Source organism: Colletotrichum higginsianum (genome assembly GCF_001672515.1).
Source record: "Colletotrichum higginsianum IMI 349063 chromosome 7 map unlocalized unitig_7, whole genome shotgun sequence".
In the NCBI taxonomy this organism is placed as follows: Eukaryota; Fungi; Ascomycota; class Sordariomycetes; order Glomerellales; family Glomerellaceae; genus Colletotrichum; species Colletotrichum higginsianum.
Genome location: NW_017263917.1, coordinates 540,758 through 562,345, shown reverse-complemented (window position 1 = coordinate 562,345; position 21,588 = coordinate 540,758). Strand labels below are relative to the sequence as shown.

The following is a 21,588-nucleotide window of genomic DNA, read 5'->3' as shown; positions in this document are numbered from 1 at the left end:
CAAGAGCAAGAGAGAGAAGAGATAGGACGGCAATACAGAAGAAAAAAAGGGACCAGGGGTTTTTTTTGGGGGGGGGGAGGCGAGAGAGAAGGGTGGGCTCGAAGAGCAGTAGGTAATGACGAGTTAATGAGAGCGAGTTGGCGTTGCGCTGCGCTGCGTCGAGTTTACTCGATTTGACGTGGGCTAAGTTTGCGTGGGTTGGTGAGAGTGAAGGGGCACGCGGCGCAGGACGGTGCGGCGCCGTACCGAGACAGACGAAGCAGAGAGAGCGAAAGCAGAAGGATGGATCATGGATGTCGGGAGGCGGAGATGGCAGAGACGGAATCAGAGAGACGCAGAGACAACAGATAGAGAGATAGACAGACAGAGAGAGACACAGGGTCGAATGATCGAATGATCGAATGACCGAGTGACAGAATGACAGAACCGGCAGAAAAAAAGGGTGAGTGACGAGAGCAGTCTCGGGCAGTGACAGGGGCAGAGATGGCAGTGGCGGAAGTCACTGGTCAGCGGTGGTCATTGGTGTTGGCATGCATCTCGCTGTGTTCCAAAGTGGGGTCGATTCGGGGGGTTTGGAGGGGCTTTCGTGCCCCTGTCTGGCTGAACCTTCGGGTCCAGGTGAGAATACCCCAGTATCTATGTACCATCTCTCATTGTAAACACGTGCAGGTACCTACCTACCTGCAACTTTGTGCCTACATGTAGTCCGATGTGGTGGCAAACTCACAGAGGTCGCAGGCTCTGGTGGGCAGTGGGCTCACTTGTCGAGTTGTCGCTATTCCACACCCTGTCGTGTTAGGCCACAGCCTGACCCATTCCATCATGGCCGTCCAACAAGACACCATCCCGGCACTCGACCACTGGCTACAGCGGCACAGCCGCCGACACCACATGCGGCGGCCGGCTTTGGCGGCACGCACCAAGAGGGTCACGCAGGCGCTTCCGCAGCACACACAAATCACAATACTCGGCGACCATGTGCAAGATTTCGCCCCGAGACGGCGCGTGAAATGATAAGCGACGCCGCCCGTTTTACTCTTTTCACAAGGCACTGGGGTTTCATGGAATCTTCCTTCCTCCTCTGGTCGCAGTCCGGCTTTTCATCATCTGGGTACCGCTGGGTATCGCATCGTCGGGAAATGAGGGTGACGAATCCATCCCGTATTCAAGGCAGCAGAGCGCCCTGCTGTTGCTGCTGCTGCTGCTGCCGCTGCTGCCGTAACCCTGCCGGGCTGCGCTGTACTGACTGACGCTGGGCGCAGCAGCGCTAGCAAGAGCAGCAGCAACAATGACAACAAACAGGAACAAAACCAAGAATCCCATCAGTAACCTCACATGGCCAGGCCAGAGTCAGACCCCCCTCCTCTCGTGACCACTGACCACAAACATGTTTCATCCATTTACGCTATCTGAGATAGACGTCCGAACAGGAAAAAGGGGTGGTCGACTTCGCTCCAGACTCGGCCTAGCGTAGCTCGTAGGAGACCAACACTTGGAATTGGAATGTACGCCATTGATCAGGACCAGACAAAGAAGGAAGAGAGGGGAAACGCTCCCCGAGAAACCTAACCCAAAACCAAAGGCCAGGGATGCGCTGGAACCTTGGGACGTCGAGAGAAGCCTCGGAACTCTCCTCTGTTGCTGCTTCCATCCGCCCCCGGAATCATCGTGTCATTGAAGACATACTTTCATAGTCGCATCTCGTCCACCTCTCCCTCGCCGTGTCCCACATTCCCCGGCTCCCACCCGTCGCCGACCCCGCTTCCGTCTCGGCCGACCGCACGCGGCACACGGCACTTGGCACATCGGTCAAGGACCAAACCAAGAACACACATACCTCTTTGTCTCTGACTCTGTCCCTTGTCTCTTCTTCCCATTCTTCCCTTCCCCTCACTCCGTTCGACCGCAGAAACTCAATTCAGCCTGAGGGGTACCCGAACCCACCAAACTCTTTCCCCCCACCATGGTCAGAGAGGCGTTACAGAATACGGACCCTCCGACCCCTCCCCCAAACCCCTGTATCCCCGGGGTCTCCCGCGCATGTCGACCCTGCCCCACCCCCGGCCGGGATCCATTCTTGAATCTTCCCATCGCCCCGGCACTCAATCGGCGACAGCTCCCGTGGCAGTGCCCCTTCCGGGCGTGGCGCCTCTATCTCTCTTATCTTTTAGACGTCTTTGTCCTCCATCCCCCCGCCACATTCCTCAACCGAGACAATCCCCCCCTCTCTACTCTCGTTCCCGCATTCGACCACGCTTCTTTCAAAGGCTCCTCCACGGCGTGCCTGGCGTGCCTGGAGTGCCTGAAGCATCCCCGTCATTCGCGTTCCGCCCAGTCCTGCGGGGCCTCTCCCACCAGTCTCAACTCCAATTCTCCAATATCTATTTCCTCGCCGAATCCGGCAAGCAGGCGAGCCCCTCCAACCCTACTCCGTCCGCTGTACACCGTACACAATCCATCTTTGTTTCACAACCGAGGCCCCAGGGAGCAGGGGTCCGTTTTTCATTTGACGTCCCGATTGTGAAACGCCGTTTGCGAGCATCTCAATGGTCTCATCGACGCAACCTGTGTTGTAACCTCTAAAGGACGGGCGGTGACACAAACTTCTCAGAGCCGTGCGTTTGTGACATATCCGCTTCGTCTATTGTGTACCCCGGTCGTTTGGTCTCTTCAGCCTACACAAAGTGAAGCTGAAGTCAGGTTGGACTGACTAACAGAGGTGGGAGCTTGACTCTATCCAGATTCATCTCTTTCAGAAAGGTGCACGATCCTACACAATACGGTGTATTTCAGGTGTACGCGGGGCACCCGACCAAGTCCAATCTCGGCGAAGCTTCAGGAGGACCAACAATGCTGCTTCATTCTTCCGCGGCTTCCACCTCGGCCTTCGCCGTGAGGCCCGAACACCGTTTCTGGATGACCACAAATCCATCTCTATGTCCAGTGCGACAGATTGTCATACCCCTTGACAGTAAATTCCAAGCGCAAACCTAGCCGCCGCCTCCTTCCATTTGTATGCAACATTCAATAGTATCGAATCATTTCACTATGCAACCCTCTCCCAAACGCCGCACTTCCCAAAACACAAAGGCCGTAACCACCGACCGCCCCCCCCCCCCCCCCCCCCCGCAAGGATTAGTTAAACTCGGAGAACAACCCGCTAAGCCCGCCCTCCTTGCCCCGATCCCATTCCCGCTTCTCCCCAGCCTTGGCCCACCGCACATCCCGCTCGTCCCTCTGCTCACCACCGCCGCCGCTACCGCCCTCCCTCCACTTCTTGATCATCTCGTCCGTGTACCCCGCCGCCCGCATGCGCTGCTCCTGGTTCTGCCTCCACTTCTGCCTGTCCCTAAAGGCCTCCACGGCGTCGTCCCAATCCTCCGCGTCGACCGTGTCCGCCATCTCCACGTCCGCCTTGGGGTCGTAGTCCGCTTCAAACCGCTTGTCGATGCCTGACGTCCCTGCCGCCGCGCCCCGGCCTCTCGAACGAACCTGTTGCGGCGGTGCCGGCCCGATGAACTCGTCCAACGGGTCCGAGTCGGATCCCGCTGTGGCCGAGTCCTGCTCTTGCGTCGCACGCCGGCTGCTGCCTTTAATGGAGAAACCACCCTGGGGCCTCTCGCGGGTCCTCTCGTCTCGGCTTCGGTGTCTCCTCGACATCAGATCGCGTGCATCTTCGGCTCCACTGCGCTCCTTGTCGCTCCTGCGAGGCTTCGGCGCTGAATCCTTGCCTGCCAGGGGCGATCGGTGGCGGTGTCTCCTAGACTTCTCGTCGGGCGATCGTGACCTACGCCGGTCGCTCTTGTGGCGTCGGCGCTCATCACGCTCGGGATGCGACCCATCCCCCCTGCTTCGGTGGTGCCTCGCATTGCTGTCGCGTTCCGGTGACTCGCTTCTTTGTTCCCTGTGATGTCTCTTGCGCGGCGGCAGTTCATCCTCCTTGCGCGGCTTCTCGTCGGTACGCACCGTGCGGCTCGTCCTCTCCTTGCGGTCTCCCAAGATAGCCTTGATGTCTCCCATTTGCCGTCTGCGGATATCCTGAGGACCTGCCTTCCTCCGCCTCTCCTTCTCCTCGGCATGCTCGAGGTCTTTGAGCCGTGCGCGGGACTCTGCGGCCTCTTTAGCGAGGAGGTTCTTGTTGTGCGTGTTGGTGTCCTTTATGATGTGGCGCAGAAAGCGGGTGTTCGGCTTAGGCATGTTGGCCGGTCTGGAGTCGATTAGATGTGTTTGAAGAGGCCCTGGATCATCGGACGTACTTTTTGTCGGTGCGGAACGCCTCCATACCTATACTGGAGTATTTCAGCGAACAGTCGTCCGCCTCTTTGGCGAGCAGTTCGGCGACATATTCATCGGTAAGGAGGTTATCATTTGTCATCTTGTGGGCTGGTGTCCGATATCAGCCCAGTAGAGGTTCGAAGTGATCGCGCCCTTTGCAGGCACGAGGCGCGAATCGAGGTGAAGGCGAGATCATTCGGTGACTGGTCCGATGTGATTGCACGAGTGGAGTCCGGTTGCCCAAGAACAATGACGAGGAAACGGTCTATGGAAGAAAAGTTTTTCGATAAGGCTGCTGAGTGATGCTGTGTAGATGGGTAGCGGGGTCGTCGTCAGCTAAGAGGCATCGTTGTCGCAAAACATGGCGGATGGAGGATTGATCGACAACGGGCGGAGAGACATCGAAAAGGAACTTGGCAGTAGTGAGATGATGGATGCTGTGCTGATAAGATTGGGGTGTTGTTATCGATAAGAATTATTCCGCGCTTGACCCCTTCCAGACCCAAGTAAACAAACGTCACCCAGCACTGGACCCTGAGCGCAACTCGCAAAGCACATTCGAATCGACTCTACGCGACCGAACGACCATATCCTTTTGGGGCGACTGCAACAGCATTCACAAACACGCATCTCCACGGTCATCTTTCAGCCTTAAAGATCTCCAAAAATGGGCGCAAACAACGCGGCTGAGGTGTTGCGCAAAATCCAAGACCTCAACGACAATCACGAAATCTCCATCATCAGGCTCAGCGAGCCCATCTCGAGCGCCGTCGCGCAAGAATCACGACAGCAACGAACGTCGGACGCGTCCAATGCTTCTCAAGATGCGACAACACCAGCCAGCCTCGAGGCCGATCTTGAGCACTACAAGGAGCTCTTTGCGAAGCTGCGCTTCTCCTACGTTGAGCAGGTCACCAAGGAAAAGTTCATCCGCGCCATTGTCGGCGACCCGCCTGTCATCGTCTCGCCGCAGGAAAATCTCGAGCTGGAAACGGCAAACCTGGCCGCAAAGGCGCAGCTAAAGGCGCTCAAGGTCGAGGTCGCAGACATGGTAACGGAGCTGGAGAAAAAGGGCAAGGAACTGGCCAAGCGACACCAGAGCGTGCAGCTGGACACGGCCAAGTTGAAAGAACTCCCAGACAAGATTGCCGATTTGGAGGAGCGGGTGGCAGAGCTCAGGGAGATGCAGGAGCCGGGGCAAAAGCCGCACATGAACCTGCCCCTCGCCAAGACACTCGACTTGGTGGACGAGAAGAAGAGACAACAGCAGCAATTGGACCGCGAGCTGGAGCAACTCCAGGCCAGGGTACCAAGGAAGAGAAAGGAACTAGAGAGGTTGCAGGCCGAGCTGCAACCGCTGCAGGCCAAGCGGCAGAATAGCACGGCCGCCGCGAAGGAAGCGCAAAGGCGAAAGGAAGGGGCCGGCGGCGATGCGGACGATCTCGAGGAGCGGGGTCGGTGGCTGAGGGCGAGCGAGGCGACGCTGAAGCAGATGCTGGACATTCAGGGGTGATGAGTGCGATGGCACTGATGGATGCATGGGATGGGACTGGTCGAAGTGGACGATGTATGGAATTATTTTTTTTGTATACCCACACAAGGCGAGGGAACAAAGCCTTTAGGAGGACGGACGGAATGAGTTTAAGGAAACCGGCGTTTTGCTGGCGTTTGACAACCAGAAGATTGAACCTGTTGGAAGGGTGCACCGCGATCAATTCATCACACAATCATCATTGCTGCTGCAGTGCACGTGTATGCCTATTGAACGCGACTCGGGCGCCATTTGATTTTCTGTGGTTCGCTTTGGTGACATTCCACCAAATGCACTTCTGGGGGCCGACAGCAGGCATTCCTTCCAAACCCAGGGTGAGATGCATGTGTGGTCCGGGACCCCCCTTGCATACCCAGAAAACAGCGCTGATTGGCCGCCAAATTCGACTTTGGGTCTCCACTAAGCCCGGGTCATGTGACCGCACTCCTTCCTCCTCCGAGGATCCCCCGCTGGCGCCTACCACACAATTTGTGTGCCCGAAAACTCGCTCGCTTAGAGTGAAATTTTGTCCACCCGCGAGCTTCTTGACCGATTCCTCCGCAAACCAACTAACCGACCAGCAACCACAGAACACCATCGTCGACCACCGAACACCGCCAAGATGAGTACGTTGCGCCGCCGCCACTGTTAATCCTCGTCGAGACGAGAGGATGCTCGCCGTTCCGATGGACTGACCGATTTTTGTGCAGCGAAGGGTACCTCCTCGTTTGGTAAGAGACACAACAAGACGCACACCTTGTGCCGTCGTTGCGGTAAGTTCACAAACAACCACCGAGGGTATCGAGTCTTTTCACGCCGAGACGCGCGACGACCTGACCCAAATCCCGGCTCTCGAGGGACGTTCAATACTGATCAATTCGATGTTTGACAGGTCGCCGATCGCTTCACATCCAGAAGCACACCTGCTCCTCCTGCGGTTACCCCTCGGCCAAGACCCGCAAGTGTACGTTTTCCTCACGACGACGAACCCAGCCCGACTCAGCCCAGTCACAACTCGAGACACTTCCTCCCACGCCAACCCTCCATCTTTCCTCCACTCCCATCCTACGTACGTGAACGGAAATACTGACATAGGACGCGATATAGACAACTGGTCCGAGAAGGCCAAGCGGAGAAAGACCGTCGGTACCGGCCGCATGCGCTACCTCAAGGACGTCTCGCGCCGCTTCAAGAACGGCTTCCAGACTGGTGTCCCCAAGGGCTCCGCCGGCCCCACCGCCCAGCAGTCGTGAGCGATGCCGAAAGCGATGATTGGGATGTGAATCTGGTCGACATGGGGAGGTATCTGTGCAATCGAGGCATTCGGGCGCGGGGTTAGGGAGACGAGGGAAAGGGGGCGTGCTGCCCGCGGGAAAAATCAAAAAACCCCTCCGGAACGATATCACGAAAAGAACTCTTTTCTTTTTTTCCTCTCCTTTTTACCCCCCGTTTGACTTGATGAGAGCAAAGCCAATATCAAAAAAGGAGTCAAAACAACAAAACCAAACGAAACGGGTGTTTTGCGTTCATGCTATCTCGTGCGCGGGCAAAAAAGGGGACATCACTTTTTTTACATTTGGGAAAACGGATCCTCGAAAAAGAGAAACGGCTTTGCTTGTCTTGTCACTTCGGTGGTCCCATGCGCCTTGGAATATGAGTGATGGCCAGGTTGTCTCAAGTGGCGTTCTGACGTGTTGGTGCCCTTCAAAGTGTTGTCGGCGAGTGAGACTTACGACTGCTGCTGTACGATGTGATGGGATCTTGTCGCGCGTTGGCTTATCAATGCTGGAGGGGATTCCGTATCGAGTAATGTCGAACTTGCGCCGCCAGATCGAGTAGATACCTTTTGTAGAGATCGCCGATTAGGCGTCCCGAATGCCACCATCTCAACGACGCATCCCCCCCCTAGTCCCGAACATAGCATGAGCCGCCGCTATTGTCCCCTCCCAAACACCTTGACGCTCCCGTCCCCGCCGACAAAGTACAGCAACTCCGTCTCCTCGACGACCCTTTCCCCGCTGCTGCCCGCGTCCCCTCCGGCCGTGATCCTCAGTACCCCGCTGACGTCGCTCGCGTTGCCCGTGTCCAGCAGCCTGAGGCCGACGACCATCTCCGCGGCGTGCGCGAGCCCGAGGACGAGGCTCGCATGCTCCTTCTCCAGCGTCGTGGCCTGTGCCGCGACGAGGGGCTCGTCCGCGGCGACGGCGGTGATAGTCGCGTGGACTTTCTGTTCTGGTGCGTCAGTCTGCGTTCCTTTGTGTCCGAGGAGGGATAGCGGCCGGGGGGGTGGGTTTGAGACGAGGCATATTCAAGCATGGGATGACACAAAACGTAAACATGTATGAATATCACAAAGTAGAGGCCAGGGAAGGTCAGGGGAGGAGGGTCTGCAGAAGGTGCTTCACTCACCTCCTGCACATCGCGCAGCATGTTCCTCAGCGACAGGCCGTCGAGGTCCTCGCTGGACGCGGCGAGGAGAACGTCCGGCTGGTCGAGGACCAGGATCGTTCTGGCGCCCGCCGCGGACACGTCCGAGATGGCGGCGTCGAGCTCGCGCTGGACATCCGGAAGCTTTGCGCTGCGGAGGACTCTCTTCCCTTTGACGGCCGGCCGCCCTGGCGCCGTCTTCCCCTGGGAGAACAGACTGCTCAGGCCGTCGACGAAGACGAACTTGCCGCTGCGCCCCAAACCTTCGAGGTCGAGGCCCTGTCATAAGTGTCAGTTTTTCGGGTCCTGACGTGGTTACTTGGAGAGAGAGAGAGAAGAGAAAATCTCATCGGTGGAGGGGTAATGGAATCATGTGAGGGGCAGACATGGGAGACCTCCCACCCCCTCGCGCGAGAAGAACGTACCAATCTGCTAGCGCCCTCCTTCCAAAACGCGAAATCCCGCATGAAGCTTACGAGCACGACGCGGATGTCCTCGGCAGGCGACGCTTCCTCGTCGGCCGCGGCGGGCTTCCGGAGGTACGAGTATAGGTAGCGCAGGACGAGCCAGTTGGTGCTGGCGCCCAGGACGCTGGTGAGCAGGATCTGGGCGCATTCGGGTGGGAGGGCGAGGTAGCTCTCCAGCACGTGGGGTATCCTCGTGGCCATTTTGTGATTATTTCCCCCCCCTGCTTTTTTTGAGGTTCGATTTCGTGGTGAGAGGGTGTGATTGTGGTGAGAAGGGGATGTGTGAGTGAGTGAGTGAGGCCTGTCATGTAAGTGATGCCTCCCAGTTGGATGAGTTTGCGCCTGACGTGGATGGTGGGGCAGATGTCACAGTGTTTCTTAATTCTAGCACTGTTCTCTCCAGGGTACCAGAGTTGTTGTGTAAGTGACTGTCACCCGTTTGTGGCCATTGTGTTTCCATCGTTGTACCGAGGACTAAATAGGCTTCGATTCGAGTGGTGTCGCAAGACGTTTATGATGTGACTTTCAGTACCTGCTTTGTTATGTCACCCTGGACAACCGACCTCAGAATTACGACATTGTTACAGTTTGTTATTGGAGTCGCTCGCTGGACCCAATAATTTCATCCCTCCTAATTGTCCAACATGAAGTCCAACAATCATCCTCGCTATGAGTGGCACATTATCTCAAGACCCTTAGTCTTCTTGGAGCACGCAGACCAACAGAGTCTTCACATCAGGCCTCAAAATACACCGGCAGGCCTTCCTGATACAGAGGCAAAGTTTGTGCACGGCCTAACATGGCGCTTGTCTCGCATATGTCGGCTGCATCGATCCCACTTCAAGGACAATCATGCGAGGTCAAGTATGGCCTCTGAGAGACGCCGGCCCCAAGCGCCGTGGCGTGAATACCCCAAGACTTAAAAACCGAGACGACGGACATCGATCAAGTATGCCTCGGACATCTCACGTCGTCCTGGATCTACACATCCCACCCAAAACACAAAAAAAAAACGCACCCGGAACAACTCGCAACAATGTCAGACCCACTGCCGCCGCTCATCACGCTCGAGGAACACTTCATCGCCCCGGACCTCTTCTCCGAGCTCTCCGACATCTACGGCGAACAGCTCAAGTACCTCCCGGACGTCGCCGCCCGCCTGCAGGACGTCGGGCCCCTCCGCCTGTCCGACATGGACGCCAACCGTATCGCGCTCCAGGTCGTCTCTCACGGCCCCGGCCTGGCGTCGCGACCGCCGGCGCTCAGCCGCCTCGCCAACGACACCCTCGCGCGCGCCGTGCGCGACAACCCATCCCGCCTGGCCGGGTTTGCCGTGCTTCCGATGGCCGACCCCGAGGCCGCGGCCGCGGAGCTCCGGCGGTGCGTGCGGGACCTCGGCTTCGTCGGCGCCCTGGTGGACGCCCACCTCGACGGCACTCACTACGACGATAGGCGATTCTGGCCCGTCTTCGCCGCGGCGGCTGAGCTCGATGTGCCCATCTACCTGCACCCGACCTTCCCGTCGGCGGGCCAGGCGGCGGCCTACGGGGGCGCCTATGAACCCGGCGCTGCGCGGAGCCTCGGGACCAGCGGGTTCGGCTGGCACCAGGAGACAGGACTCGGGGTGCTGAAGCTCTTCGCGGCGGGGCTGTTTGACGCGGTGCCGGGGCTAAAGCTTATCATCGGGCACTTTGGCGAGATGCTGCCGTTCATGAAGGAGCGCGTCGACAAGCTCTCGGTGCGATGGGGCGCGCGGGAGCGGCTGTGGCGGCAGGTCTGGGAGGAGAACATCTGGGTCACGACGAGCGGGGTATGGGGTCTCGCGCCGATGGCCTGCTTGCTGCAGAACACGCGCGTCGACCGCATCCTGTACAGCGTCGACTACCCCTTTGAGAAGAACGAGAACGGGACGGCGTGGGTGCGGGAGCTGCGGGACAGCGGCATGGTCAAGCCGGAGGAGCTCGAGATGATTGCCTACCGGAACGCCGAGAGCCTCCTGCGGGTCAGGGCGCCGGATGCTGCCGGTGGGTGGAAGCAGTCATGAAGCTTGGTTGAACGTTTGTACGTGGTATATGTATGTTTGCACAGAAGCCGTGATCCTCGGTCGCCTTTAACACTGGCCCTGATTGATTATCCATCATCCCCACCGCCCCCCGTCTCCATCTTTCCACTCCCCCGCCCATAACGTGCCCTCGCTTCTTGTCACTTCCCACCCTCAGTGATTGTCACACACTTGGTCTCTGTGGCTCAGTCGGTAGAGCGTTGGTCTCATATTCATTCTATTGAAATGACTCTGGAACTCATATCAAGGATATCTAAAGGTCGCAAGTTCGAGCCTTGCCAGGGACACTTTGCCTTTTGCAACATATGACGTTGAATAAACTTATTCTTTTTGGAGGGGGGGCAAACGTCATGAATGATGGATGGATGGATGGTATGTCCAGGTGACCTATTTCACTAAATAATGAAAAGTCATCATGACATACTTGTCGTCAATGATAAGCAAAATGTAGCGCTAGTATCGTGGTATTATTGTGATTACAACTTCCGCCGAGCCCCTAATCCCAGTTGAACATCAGCTCGGATGAGTAGTCGAGCATGAGCTCGGATGAGAGTGTGTGCCTGTCTTCTCATCTTCAACACATGAGAAACAATCCCACGCATGAATCTTCAGCAGACCTCGCCAGCCCAATGCCAATGTGGGTCACACCAGGGCCAACGCACACAGATTCCACGCAACGACCCCCAAAACAGACATTCAATACGATTAAACCCTGTTGAAAGGGGGTGAGGAGCAGGCAAAAGCAAAAGGAATGCGCCGAGGGGGAATCGAACCCCCGGCTCCCCGACGCTGCTGGATGGCAACGGAGAATTTTACCACTAAACCATCGGCGCAGTAAGATGTATCGTGACTAGAATTGTCTGAGGGGAAATTATCAATTGGAAAGCTGTAGAGCCATTGTCTCCTAGTTGTGTCCGGGGCTGGCTTGGTATTGAGCACCGGCAACAGTAAGGCGAGGCCGACGGTTCGGCGGTATCAGGTTGGTTACGCCGAAAGGAACGATTGCATCGGTTTAGAACCACGAAAACTGGAAGGGAAGACGCTGGATTTGCCCCAGGGACTTCACTCAGCCTGCAAACTACAGGGAGACGCATAGTAACAGAGGCAATGAGACCCTCGAGATGGTCGCAAGAAGCGCCCGCCGGACATGCGGCGGCTTCCAGCCTGGACGTGACGTGACGTCTCTTCTTCCAGAAAAACACATGCAGCGCCTCGCCGCCAACCCGACGCGCGCATACACTCGCGATGATATTGGTCTGCCTCGACCTACCCCGCCGCTCGTGTACCTCCTAGTATTGTACGGGGACATGTGCAGTGCTGAAGCTATACGGCTATTTTGTGCCCACGAACGGTCTTGTTTCGGGCTTGCGCCGGCCAAGCATGCTAGGGAGATGGAGAGAAGCGACAGCCAACCGTTAGCCGCCTGGGGCAGCAAGAACCAACTCCCAACGAGACGCATCAGCGGAGCCGAGGGCAACCACCTCGAATCCGACCGGCCTCCTTCTTACCACGGGAGTAGGATGTACAAATAGGCGGACGCCACTCCGGCCTTTTCGTTTCCTCGAGACCAGCCAGCCCGCACCCACACACACTTTGGTTTACTCGTGCGGTTGTAAGCACGTTCTTGAAGACCAGCTACAAACTTTCTCGGCGCCGACAGAGTAGGTCTCTGCAGATTGCACACTATCGGCCCAGCATCCATTGCGCAGCCGCGTACGCCGATTGTGCCTTCGTGAACCCGCCATGGCCGACAACGACCCTTCTCGATGGAGCCACTCGGCTGGCGAAGCGCAGCAACACGACGACCGCACCAACGCCGCCAACCAGCGCTCATCTGGCTCTAGAGGCGTCGTGGAAGAGGCAACCCCGGGCGTGAACGGAAACGCGACGGACTTGTCGATAACCGTCTCATCTGGGGCAAGAGGCTAAAGAAAGAAGACAGAGCAAGAAGGGAGAGGGAGGAGAGGGAGGAGAGGGAGAGGCAGAGGGAGCAGGAGGAGCAGGAGGAGGAAAAAGAACGAGAGAAAACAGACCAGGAGACGACAGGGGCGAGCGAGAGGGAGACAGGCGAGAGGGGAGCCAGCAGGAAGAAGTAAAGGGAATACGTCGCGAGGGCGTATTCGACTTCATCCTGTAGCAGTACTCCTGCCAAACAAGCTCCTCAGTTCAGCTGAATACTGATTATACTGCTCGACTTTGCCCGCAACCACTTCGGTGGCGTCCTCAGACCAGAACCTGGACAGCAACTGCTCGTCTCTGGAAGAGAGGCGGGTTGAGAATCTGGGGCAGATGTGATCCGTGAACAAGGTGGACATTGCATTGATAGACATCATGCCCTGCCAGAACCATACGGCCCCCGACTCCCAAGTCTCCCGCATGGTTCGTGATAATAACGGCACGTTCGCCGTAACATTGCGCTCTTCCGCCTCGAACACGTTCATGAACTCCTCCCGGGAGCGGTTGTATTCCTCACCGCGGTCTCCTCGTATGCCGTCGATTGCACACCCTGTCAGCCAGTACGGGACGGCCAGCCTCTCGACGGGAAGAGCACACACCCACTCCAGGTCGATGAGGGAGGTTATGTTCCACTCCGCGTCGACGAAGACGTTGCTGGCATGAAAGTCGTCGAGCTGGAGGACAAAGGGCCCGTTTCGTCGATCATGCCGGATATAGCGGTGCGCGAGCATTCGGAGCAGGAGCCTCGCAGCCATCTCCGCTCGGCAGTCCTCCTCGTCGTAAACCATGTTTGGGTGGCGTAGGAAGCGCCTATCGTGGAAGCTGAGCATGTCCGCCACGAAGGGCTCGGTGGATGCGTATGTTGTTTCCCGCGGCATGGTCATTGGGGTGCCTTCGTTTTCGAGCATCATGACGGAGCAGACCAGGGGACGGTTCGTCAGCGTGACGGTACCATCGTCGCGGAACTGAAAAGACCCGATCCTTGGCTGCGGAACCCGGGACAGGGATATAATGAGTCGCGATATGCCTTGGAACAGGTTCTTCCTCCGGACGGCGTCTCCTCGATACTTGTTCCAGGTGAGGGAGAGCATCTGGCTGTTCTCCGACCCCACGTGCTCGAGAAGCATGTACGCTGTGGGCAGGTGGCAGTTGGATGCATGCATGGTGTAGCGTGAGAGGAGAGCCGGACGTCTCACGAGAGCATGGAACCAGCGCCGCAGACCATGCCATATGCGCACGTACAGGGGGCGCTGCTTTTCGTGAGTGAACTGCGTCGTTGTCGTGTCAGTCCCCCTCCTTGCAAGGTAAATATATATATATATATTTATAAAGGAAAGAAAACCGAGCAGACATACGTGGCGTTGATCAGAAAATCCAAAGCCGTACAGATGCGGGATGCGAACGTCGGGGCATCTCTCTTGGATCCATGCATATGCTCCAACTTCACAACCAACCTTCTCATCCACACTGCCCGGGTTATGAGCTTCTGCCAACTTGTGAGGCATGGCGCAACGTAACATGAGCTTCTGGCAAGAGTCTGACGACTGCACTTCGACGGGTATACACACGTTGAAGTTGCCTCGTATCCACTGGTTCTGGCGGACGATGGTGTAGTCAACTTGGTCGCCCAGGCCCATGTGGTGCTTGATGAGAGCGATCATGATGTTCCGATCTGCTCAGAGCCTCCGATACAGGGCCTTGGTCGCTGCGACATACTGCGTCTCTTGAACGATATTTCTATCCGTGTTGAGGGCCGCGTCATACGTAATCGGAGGGCCGTTCGGCAGCTCCAGGGCTGTATCTGGTTGAGCGAGCCCGGGCGACGCGTCAAGGGACGCAGACATGGCTTCTATTGTCGCGGTGGGAGGGATCGCCAGGAGACAATCAGGGGGGAGCCCAGGTTTTGTGGGAACCGACGGGGATCGGCCTGTCAGAGAGCCAATCACAAACCCCTTCTGAGCACCCATGTACTAGTTAGCCGTTGCTTAGTCACTTTCAAGACATGCTTCCCTTGTCCTTCATCACCATAGTTTTCTCTCGATCCTCCCCTGTTTTCGACGGTGTCTCCTTTCCCCGAATTAAAATGTCGTTTCTGGGTTCTTTCGACTCATCAGTGGGCGTTCTGTTCACAGCACCGGTTCAACGTGATTCAGCACGTCGTAGAGACATATCCTCCCCCTTCGTCATCCGTGTTCTAAATTTACATTCTGTGATGGAAAGCGCCCCAGACAGCTGCTGTGGGATGGATGGTTTTTGCAGTCTACTAATCAAATGTATGGTTTTCACTTGTGCTTGTGACGGGGAGGTTATCTCAGACTAGGCTATTTCCCTAGACTGCCAAAAGATATTGAGCTACCAGTCATACGCACCCTCAATAATCCTCTGCTCTAACCGAATCTGCTGAAATGAAAGGGGGCGAATTACAGTGTTCGAGGGATTCAAATAATAAATCGCATCACCATGGGACTTAACAACACCAACATCCAGGAGCTCCTTGACAGTAACACATCCATTTGCACGATGCTTCAGTGCGACTGCTTCCCAAGCCCGGATCACATAAGGGTGCAATGCATAATCCCATGTTCCTCTCCAGGTTATCTCGGCAGGCTGTCCATAGCCACCATAACCAATTGACTGGTATTTGAAGAGTGCTGCCAATCCCTTTCGTCCGTTCCATATCTCCATTGTTTGAAGATTTGGCATTTTCATGGCCACTTTTGCCGCTCTTTGCAGCATATCATCAATCACGATCGTGCTCTCACCGGGCGCAAGCAGCTGCGAGGTCAGCGCAAGCGAAATCAGGTTGGGCCACTTCCAGGAAGGTTTGAAAGCATGGAAGAAATAGCCAGCGTCCACTACAAACGATGCCGAAAGGTGCTCAAGCCCAAGACTGGAACTAGCGAGCGTCCGGCTGACATCCGGGGTCGGGATTCGAATAGGCTCGCAATCGTAAAACGTCGTGGGTACTGTTGATTGAAATTCTCAAAGACAATGAGTCTGCGTAACTTGCAAGAAGCGAATCGTTCAAAAAGCGATCGGTAGGCTGCGCCAGAGAAATCAGTATTAGTAGGCTGTCACCGGCCAACAATACAACAACAAACACAGGGTAGAGCAGGACGAATTGACGCAGCTGTACTTACATTCATCCGTCCACCGCTGCAGAGTATTGTCCCACTCCCTCCATGGCTCGTAGTGGATTTCCTGGAGTCCAGGAAGACGAGTAAACATCAGTGACAGTGCTTTCGGCTTCCATCGCCGGCGGGTCTGTTGACGTAGAAGCACACCGGTTACTGCGGGAACCAATGGTAGTTGGAGCCACCATTGGTTTTCCTGTTCGTCGTTATCGAATGGCCCCTCGCCCATGACTTCATCGAAAACTCTGTGGATAGCTAAATCGGTCGGTGGTGATTCTTGACTGCCAGCAATCCAACCGTGCTGGCTGTCGTCAAATTCGGACAGAATCGGCTTCTGTATGTATCGGTCCAGGTCGCATTCGCTAGAAGAAATATCCGGCCCAAAGGTCAGATATTTGAACCAATGTCCTGAGTCACTGGGCGAGTAAACGCTGATATCAAGCAGAAGGTTGCCATCTGGCTCCCATGTGCTGAGACTTGAGAATAGATCCAGAATGCCGTGGTAATTAGGATATACAGGAGGCAGGGTATAATTACAAAAAAAGAACCATGGATTTCAAATCCTCCAATTCCATGCCCTCCTCCCAAACCCCCTTTCCTCGTTCATATCCTCATCGAACCCCCTCCGCCCTTCAATGCCTCGTGCTCGATGTGAAGTATGGTGCTGCTGACACCGACGTGGCGATATCAGTTGTTTGATACGGGTGCTCTAATGGTCTCTGGGCGTTGTGTCGACGGCCTTGCACAGGAAGCCGTGGTAACATGCGGGCTTGAGGGCATTCTGATGCTGATCAAGGACCGTGAAATGGAACACGCCCCCGTGTCCACGACGCCATACGTCGAGGGGCGTGTCGTCTGGGAGGATTACCATGCGGTAAAACTGGAAGAAGATAAGGAAGTCGAGGTCCCCCATCGCAGCGAATTGGGTGCGGAACGAGAAGCAATAGTTTGCTATTTGCTTCAGAAACAGCTGTGAACTTTTGTTGAACCTGTTACTTGTACCTCCTGCGCCGAGAGTGGTGGCATTTTCTCCGTTCTACAGAGTGCTGCGATTTCTCCGGAGGTCTGTGACCAGCCCAGACAACATTCCTTTTCGCTTAAACTCCATTACAGCGAATGCACGACTTGTTTGGCCTGGCTCACCCTGACCAAAGTCGAGATCTGTTCCGGGAAGCTTGACGCCATACACGATGTCTGGTCGGATGGTGACCTGTACATGGGCCTGCTTTTCTGGGTCAAAGTAGGTACGTCCGACAGGCATGAGAGTTGCCTCCCATGTGGCTCGACCCTGAGTAAGGTTGCCGGGGAGGTTGTAGAAATCGAAGAGCTTGTGAGCGAGGCGGAGGTAATGCGTGTTCGTGACGACTGAAGTGTCTTCTTCTGAAATGACCTCATGCATTGGATCTTTGCTTCCCAATGACAGTTCGGAATCGAGGGCCATAATGGCTTCTCTGGTGCCAAAGGCTGATTTGCCGTAGAGACGATAGATCTCACTAGGCGCTTCAAAACAGCTCACAAAATCGCTGACACACTGTTTTGAACCGGTGTTTCTTGGTGATGAGTATTCCCCATTTCCGCCAATGCGATCGAAATTCGGAAATAGGTCATCGGGAAGCATCCCAGTGTCGAAGAGGAGCTTATAGGCCAAGGTGTCTCTGTAATTGGTAGCCATTTTGACGGAATTGCTTTCACCCTCTTTTGCAATGAGCAGGATGGTGAGAGGTGTAGGATGGTGAGAAGTGAAGGATGGAAACGAAGTGGGATCAGTCGACGAACATCAGCCTGTTCGCTCGAAGTGGTGAGAGTTGCGTTTCTTGTGTGTGGAGGGCGGAGGGAGTTGAGAAAGAAGGAAACAACACCAAATTTTTTGTGAAAGGGTAGGGAAAAAAGGTGAGAAGCAGAAGGGCATCTACCCTGAAAGCGGTCAGTGTGAATGGTGAAAAGGTCAAAAATTATGATGCCAGGTCTCTACCCTCTTGTGCTGAAAGTTGTGTGCTCTGGTGAGTGCAATGTGACCAAGTCCTTAGTTACTAAGGAGACACAACCCACAAATTGGAAGATATTCTGCAGGCACCAGCCCTCTACGTGTGCTCTTGAGCCTCAACCTTGTTCGAACAACCCAACCGACGAAAGTCTCCATCAAGACCATTATTGACAGAAGGCAGCGCAGGAGCACAGCTCCGTAGACGTTTCCGGATCTCATCGCGTGTCCATAGCTGGCGGGCCATAGCGCTAACCTTGCTGCGGTCCATCCCGCTCCCAGAACATACAGCCGAGAGCAGGACCAGCCAGGGAACTGCATCATCATCTTCACGATTCCATGTGATTGTTGGCTTGTAGCATTTGGCAATAGGCATTTACTGTACAAGGACCGCAAGTGTGCCTCGCGTGTCAAGACCTGGCGCGTTCTCTCTGGGCATATCCCTCGGCCCTCCCCCAAAGACTCGGTAGGGAGAGGAACATAAGTGCGATCCTACCGCGCGTCTCCCCTAGGGAAATCCCCTCCACACCCTCTGTCTTCACTACACCCCGTCAGATTCCCACAGACTTAGGAGGAGACGGCCTCCTTGACATCCTCCTTGACCTCCTGGGCGAGCTCGCCAGCGCTCTTCTTCTGAGATGATTGCCACAAGAGGATACGGGTGCACTGGATAACACCGACGGCACCGAGGAAGAAGTTGACGGCGGCGAGGCTGCGCGTATCACGAAAAGTCAGCAAACTCAGCTCGTATTCCCACAAGAGCCCTCTTCACGTCGCGACGTACAGATAGTTCTTGGGCTTGATGATCAGGCACCAGCGGGTCCAGATGATACCGGTAGCCGTCAGGGCACCGTTCTGGGTCAGGGACAGCTTCTCGGCGGGACGGGCGAAGTCGGCAACACCGGCGAGGACGAGAGCCCACTGTAGGTTTTGTGTGTCGCTGGTCAGCAATCGAGATTCTCTTCATCGTTGTCCCCCTCACAGTCCTGCCGTTTCTCTTGGTCTTGGTGGGTTCTTTCTCGTGAGAACCGCCTGCATCGTGACCAGTATGTGTGCAATGGAGAAAGAGAGAGAAGTCTCTCGGTGGAGGACGACTTCATCGCGCAAAGGATCGTACCTTCATAACAGGGGCCCTGCATCCACCAGAGAAGTCAGCAACATGTCGACGGCATCAGCCAGAGCTTGGTTGGCTCGCAGGGGGAGCAGGAGAGCAACTCACCAGAAGTGCACAGTCTTGAGGCCGATGGGGCTGTCCCACATGCGCTTGAACCAGCTAACCTGGGCCTCGGAGGCGGTCGAGCTCTGCCATCTCTTGGAGCTCTCGCGAAACTGAGAGCGGAACTGGGAGGTGCGGAAGGCGTTGCGGATCTGGGCGCCGGCGAAGACCTGCTGGCGGAAGGCCGGGCGCGCGGCCTTGAAGAAGTTGTTGGCGGGGGCCATTGTGGCGTTTTTTCCCTCTAAGGTGTATTTCGGGGGCGCGGGTCTATCTTCGTCGGGTTGTTCGGCTCGAAGGGATTCGCCGAAGGGGAGAGAGAGCAATTGAAAATGGTACTCGGTCGCGGGCGCGGAAGGGGATGGGGGGTTGTCGGTTGGAGCGGAGAGGTTCCCTTTTTGACGGCGGACTCGGAGGTTGGACGGAGGGAGGAAGATGCGGGTTGATAAGGAGCCGCAGGGGGGGGCGTTGAGAGGATTTGGGATTGTCCGAAAGGTGAGCGACAGCGGGCAGTGGTTATTTTTTTCTCTCTTTTCTTTTTTTTGCTGGGGTTCGGGGGCCGGGGAACGGTTGCACAGAGCACGAAGCCCCGGGGCCAAGCGCCAACAATTATCACATACCTAAGTACCTCCACACACTAAAAAGGCAACTAGGTACCTATCGAACAGCCTGAACAAGCTACTATCACTATGCATTGAGCAAACAATTCAGTGGAGACCTTACCTGAGATCAAACATGCCGCCTGAGGGGGAGCTAGTTGGCCAGTTATGCAAGGACATGCATAAGTCACAGCTCCTTCCTATGGGCCAATCATGGAACCCCAAGTATGCACAACTCGAATCTCGAATTTCTTTATGCAAACGGGCCCACCTGCAACGTGCGGCATCTCGTCAACTTCAATTCCTCGTCACTTATCCAGAGCCTCCCCAATCAAATCGACTCCAATTGACCTTACCTCTCTCCCCCCACGTCTGTCCGCCCGTCCGCCCTCTCGCGCAAGCGCAACACCAAAAAAGACGATGTCGAGCAAGTACGCTTTCACAAAGGCCCTCAAGGAGGTGCGCTTCCTCTTCTGCCAGACGGGCGAGCACAGCGCCGCGACCCGGTACGTTTTACGACTCCAGCCTCGGCAACCTCGAGCTTTCTCCCTCTCTCTCTCTCTCCTCGTGCCGCTGTTCCCGAGCAGCCTCCGATCTATCCTCCATGACATCAATCGCTGACGCGCTGCTCCTCTCGAAAAGCTCCTTCATCACGAGGGCTTACCCTACGATGAAGAAGAACAACCCTCAGACCCCGATCCTCCTGCGCGAGGCCGCCGGCACGCTACCCAAGGTCTACGCGAGATACGGTCAGGATGCACCATCCTTCCCTCCCACGACGTGTTGGAGGACCACTGCGAATCGATGACAAAATGCTGACCCGTCTGTCTATGGAATAGAGTTCGGTGTTGAGAAGAGCCAATCGCTCGAGGGTGAGCATCTACCCCATAGCCCCGCCCCCTCTCATAGTATTCCCAAGGCCATGGGATGCCAATGCTGACTCAATATCAGGCCTTTCGGACAAGCAGATCGAGGACACAGTCACAACCTTGGTCAAGAACTCCGCATGAGGCGGCGAATCGGAGGGGAAGACATTGAACGAATAGATAAAAGACCTTGTACTATCACCCTGTTGAGAATCCCGGCCGATGCGACGTTGAAACCAAACGGAATGAGGGGCTACAGTTGCCAATGGATCGACTCAGTTTGTGTTTGACTTATCCAGTGTACCGTGGTCCGACCGTCTCTCGGCTGGCTACCGTATCACAGGTCAACCGTGGCTGCCGCCGTGTGTATACCTAACGTATGCTTCACTTTGCAGACATTCAGGGTAACAACATCTCTGGAAGCAATCTCATTCTGGTTCTGCTGTGTAGCTGGTACACCTGGGGCCATGAATATTACGCAAACATGGGCCCTCCTCGAATCCTCTGCCTATATCTCCCCCATTATCTCCTTTTCGATAACCTCTCCAACAAGCTCTCCAAGTTACGCCGAACCTTGTACTCATCCCTGTTCTCTCACATGATCCTTCGTAGACCCAGCTTCCGTCCACCAAAGTACCATCCGTTTCTCTACTGCTTGTCGCTCTCCTTCTTGGGACGCGGGTTTCCAGAAGTCTCTCCCTTAGTGGCAGTAGTGCTGTCACCAGGAGTCGACTTGGTCGTGGCGGCTGCAGTCGTCACCGCGCGCGGCTTGCCCCAGATGCTCTTGGCTGGAAGTCCAGTCTCAGGCTTGGGAGCGGGTGGGAGCGAGGGGAATTCGGCCTTGCTGCCAACTGAGACAGGGTTGGGGCCGGGACCAGGGCTGGAAACGTAGCGTTGCTGTTGAAGGTGACTTTGCCCCTGTATCTTCTGCTTCTTAGGCAAGGGACGGTTCTTCTTGGATCCTTGCTGGCCCTGCTGACCCTGCTGCTGCTGCTGCTGCTGCTGCTGCTGGTTCTTGTGCTGGCTACCGCCCTTGGGCTGCTTGGTGCCGATGTCTCTCTTAGGGCGTTGCACTTT

The 21,588-nt window shown here is 56.0% G+C and overlaps 11 protein-coding genes across 11 annotated transcripts; 6 read left to right on the top strand and 5 right to left on the bottom strand.

The window, feature by feature from the left end:
• Positions 1-822: 822 nt before the first annotated feature.
• Positions 823-1,014, top strand: CH63R_09885 (uncharacterized protein; the record flags this gene model as incomplete). The annotated part of the gene is made up of 1 exon (XM_018304859.1): positions 823-1,014. One exon carries the CDS (start codon positions 823-825, stop codon positions 1,012-1,014), a length of 192 nt encoding a protein of 63 aa, XP_018154283.1.
• Positions 1,015-3,135: 2,121 nt separating this feature from the next.
• On the bottom strand, positions 3,136-4,375 carry CH63R_09884 (Pre-mRNA-splicing factor 38B; the record flags this gene model as incomplete). Its single annotated transcript, XM_018304858.1, has 2 exons — positions 3,136-4,207; positions 4,257-4,375. 2 exons carry the CDS (start codon positions 4,373-4,375, stop codon positions 3,136-3,138), a joined length of 1,191 nt encoding a protein of 396 aa, XP_018154282.1.
• Positions 4,376-4,942: 567 nt separating this feature from the next.
• On the top strand, positions 4,943-5,788 carry CH63R_09883 (60s ribosomal protein l37; the record flags this gene model as incomplete). The annotated part of the gene is made up of 1 exon (XM_018304857.1): positions 4,943-5,788. The coding sequence occupies one exon, from the start codon at positions 4,943-4,945 to the stop codon at positions 5,786-5,788; it is 846 nt and encodes a 281-aa protein (XP_018154281.1).
• Positions 5,789-6,428: 640 nt separating this feature from the next.
• Positions 6,429-7,059, top strand: CH63R_09882 (Ribosomal protein L37; the record flags this gene model as incomplete). The annotated part of the gene is made up of 4 exons (XM_018304856.1): positions 6,429-6,432; positions 6,517-6,579; positions 6,699-6,875; positions 6,914-7,059. The coding sequence occupies 4 exons, from the start codon at positions 6,429-6,431 to the stop codon at positions 7,057-7,059; spliced, it is 390 nt and encodes a 129-aa protein (XP_018154280.1).
• Positions 7,060-7,739: 680 nt separating this feature from the next.
• On the bottom strand, positions 7,740-8,901 carry CH63R_09881 (uncharacterized protein; the record flags this gene model as incomplete). The annotated part of the gene is made up of 3 exons (XM_018304855.1): positions 7,740-8,033; positions 8,216-8,512; positions 8,659-8,901. 3 exons carry the CDS (start codon positions 8,899-8,901, stop codon positions 7,740-7,742), a joined length of 834 nt encoding a protein of 277 aa, XP_018154279.1.
• An 835-nt stretch (positions 8,902-9,736) lies between these two features.
• On the top strand, positions 9,737-10,744 carry CH63R_09880 (amidohydrolase 2; the record flags this gene model as incomplete). Its single annotated transcript, XM_018304854.1, has 1 exon — positions 9,737-10,744. One exon carries the CDS (start codon positions 9,737-9,739, stop codon positions 10,742-10,744), a length of 1,008 nt encoding a protein of 335 aa, XP_018154278.1.
• A 1,139-nt stretch (positions 10,745-11,883) lies between these two features.
• On the top strand, positions 11,884-12,691 carry CH63R_09879 (uncharacterized protein; the record flags this gene model as incomplete). The annotated part of the gene is made up of 3 exons (XM_018304853.1): positions 11,884-12,277; positions 12,393-12,423; positions 12,472-12,691. 3 exons carry the CDS (start codon positions 11,884-11,886, stop codon positions 12,689-12,691), a joined length of 645 nt encoding a protein of 214 aa, XP_018154277.1.
• Positions 12,692-12,888: 197 nt separating this feature from the next.
• On the bottom strand, positions 12,889-14,379 carry CH63R_09878 (Phosphotransferase; the record flags this gene model as incomplete). Its single annotated transcript, XM_018304852.1, has 2 exons — positions 12,889-13,986; positions 14,074-14,379. 2 exons carry the CDS (start codon positions 14,377-14,379, stop codon positions 12,889-12,891), a joined length of 1,404 nt encoding a protein of 467 aa, XP_018154276.1.
• A 691-nt stretch (positions 14,380-15,070) lies between these two features.
• CH63R_09877 (Oxoglutarate iron-dependent oxygenase) lies at positions 15,071-17,524 on the bottom strand (the record flags this gene model as incomplete). The annotated part of the gene is made up of 4 exons (XM_018304851.1): positions 15,071-15,684; positions 15,859-16,328; positions 16,599-16,803; positions 16,996-17,524. The coding sequence occupies 4 exons, from the start codon at positions 17,522-17,524 to the stop codon at positions 15,071-15,073; spliced, it is 1,818 nt and encodes a 605-aa protein (XP_018154275.1).
• Positions 17,525-18,400: 876 nt separating this feature from the next.
• On the bottom strand, positions 18,401-19,273 carry CH63R_09876 (Upf0041 domain protein; the record flags this gene model as incomplete). Its single annotated transcript, XM_018304850.1, has 3 exons — positions 18,401-18,545; positions 18,618-18,773; positions 19,053-19,273. 3 exons carry the CDS (start codon positions 19,271-19,273, stop codon positions 18,401-18,403), a joined length of 522 nt encoding a protein of 173 aa, XP_018154274.1.
• A 585-nt stretch (positions 19,274-19,858) lies between these two features.
• CH63R_09875 (Nadh-ubiquinone oxidoreductase 105 kDa subunit) lies at positions 19,859-20,655 on the top strand (the record flags this gene model as incomplete). Its single annotated transcript, XM_018304849.1, has 3 exons — positions 19,859-20,151; positions 20,288-20,394; positions 20,597-20,655. 3 exons carry the CDS (start codon positions 19,859-19,861, stop codon positions 20,653-20,655), a joined length of 459 nt encoding a protein of 152 aa, XP_018154273.1.
• Positions 20,656-21,588: the final 933 nt, after the last annotated feature.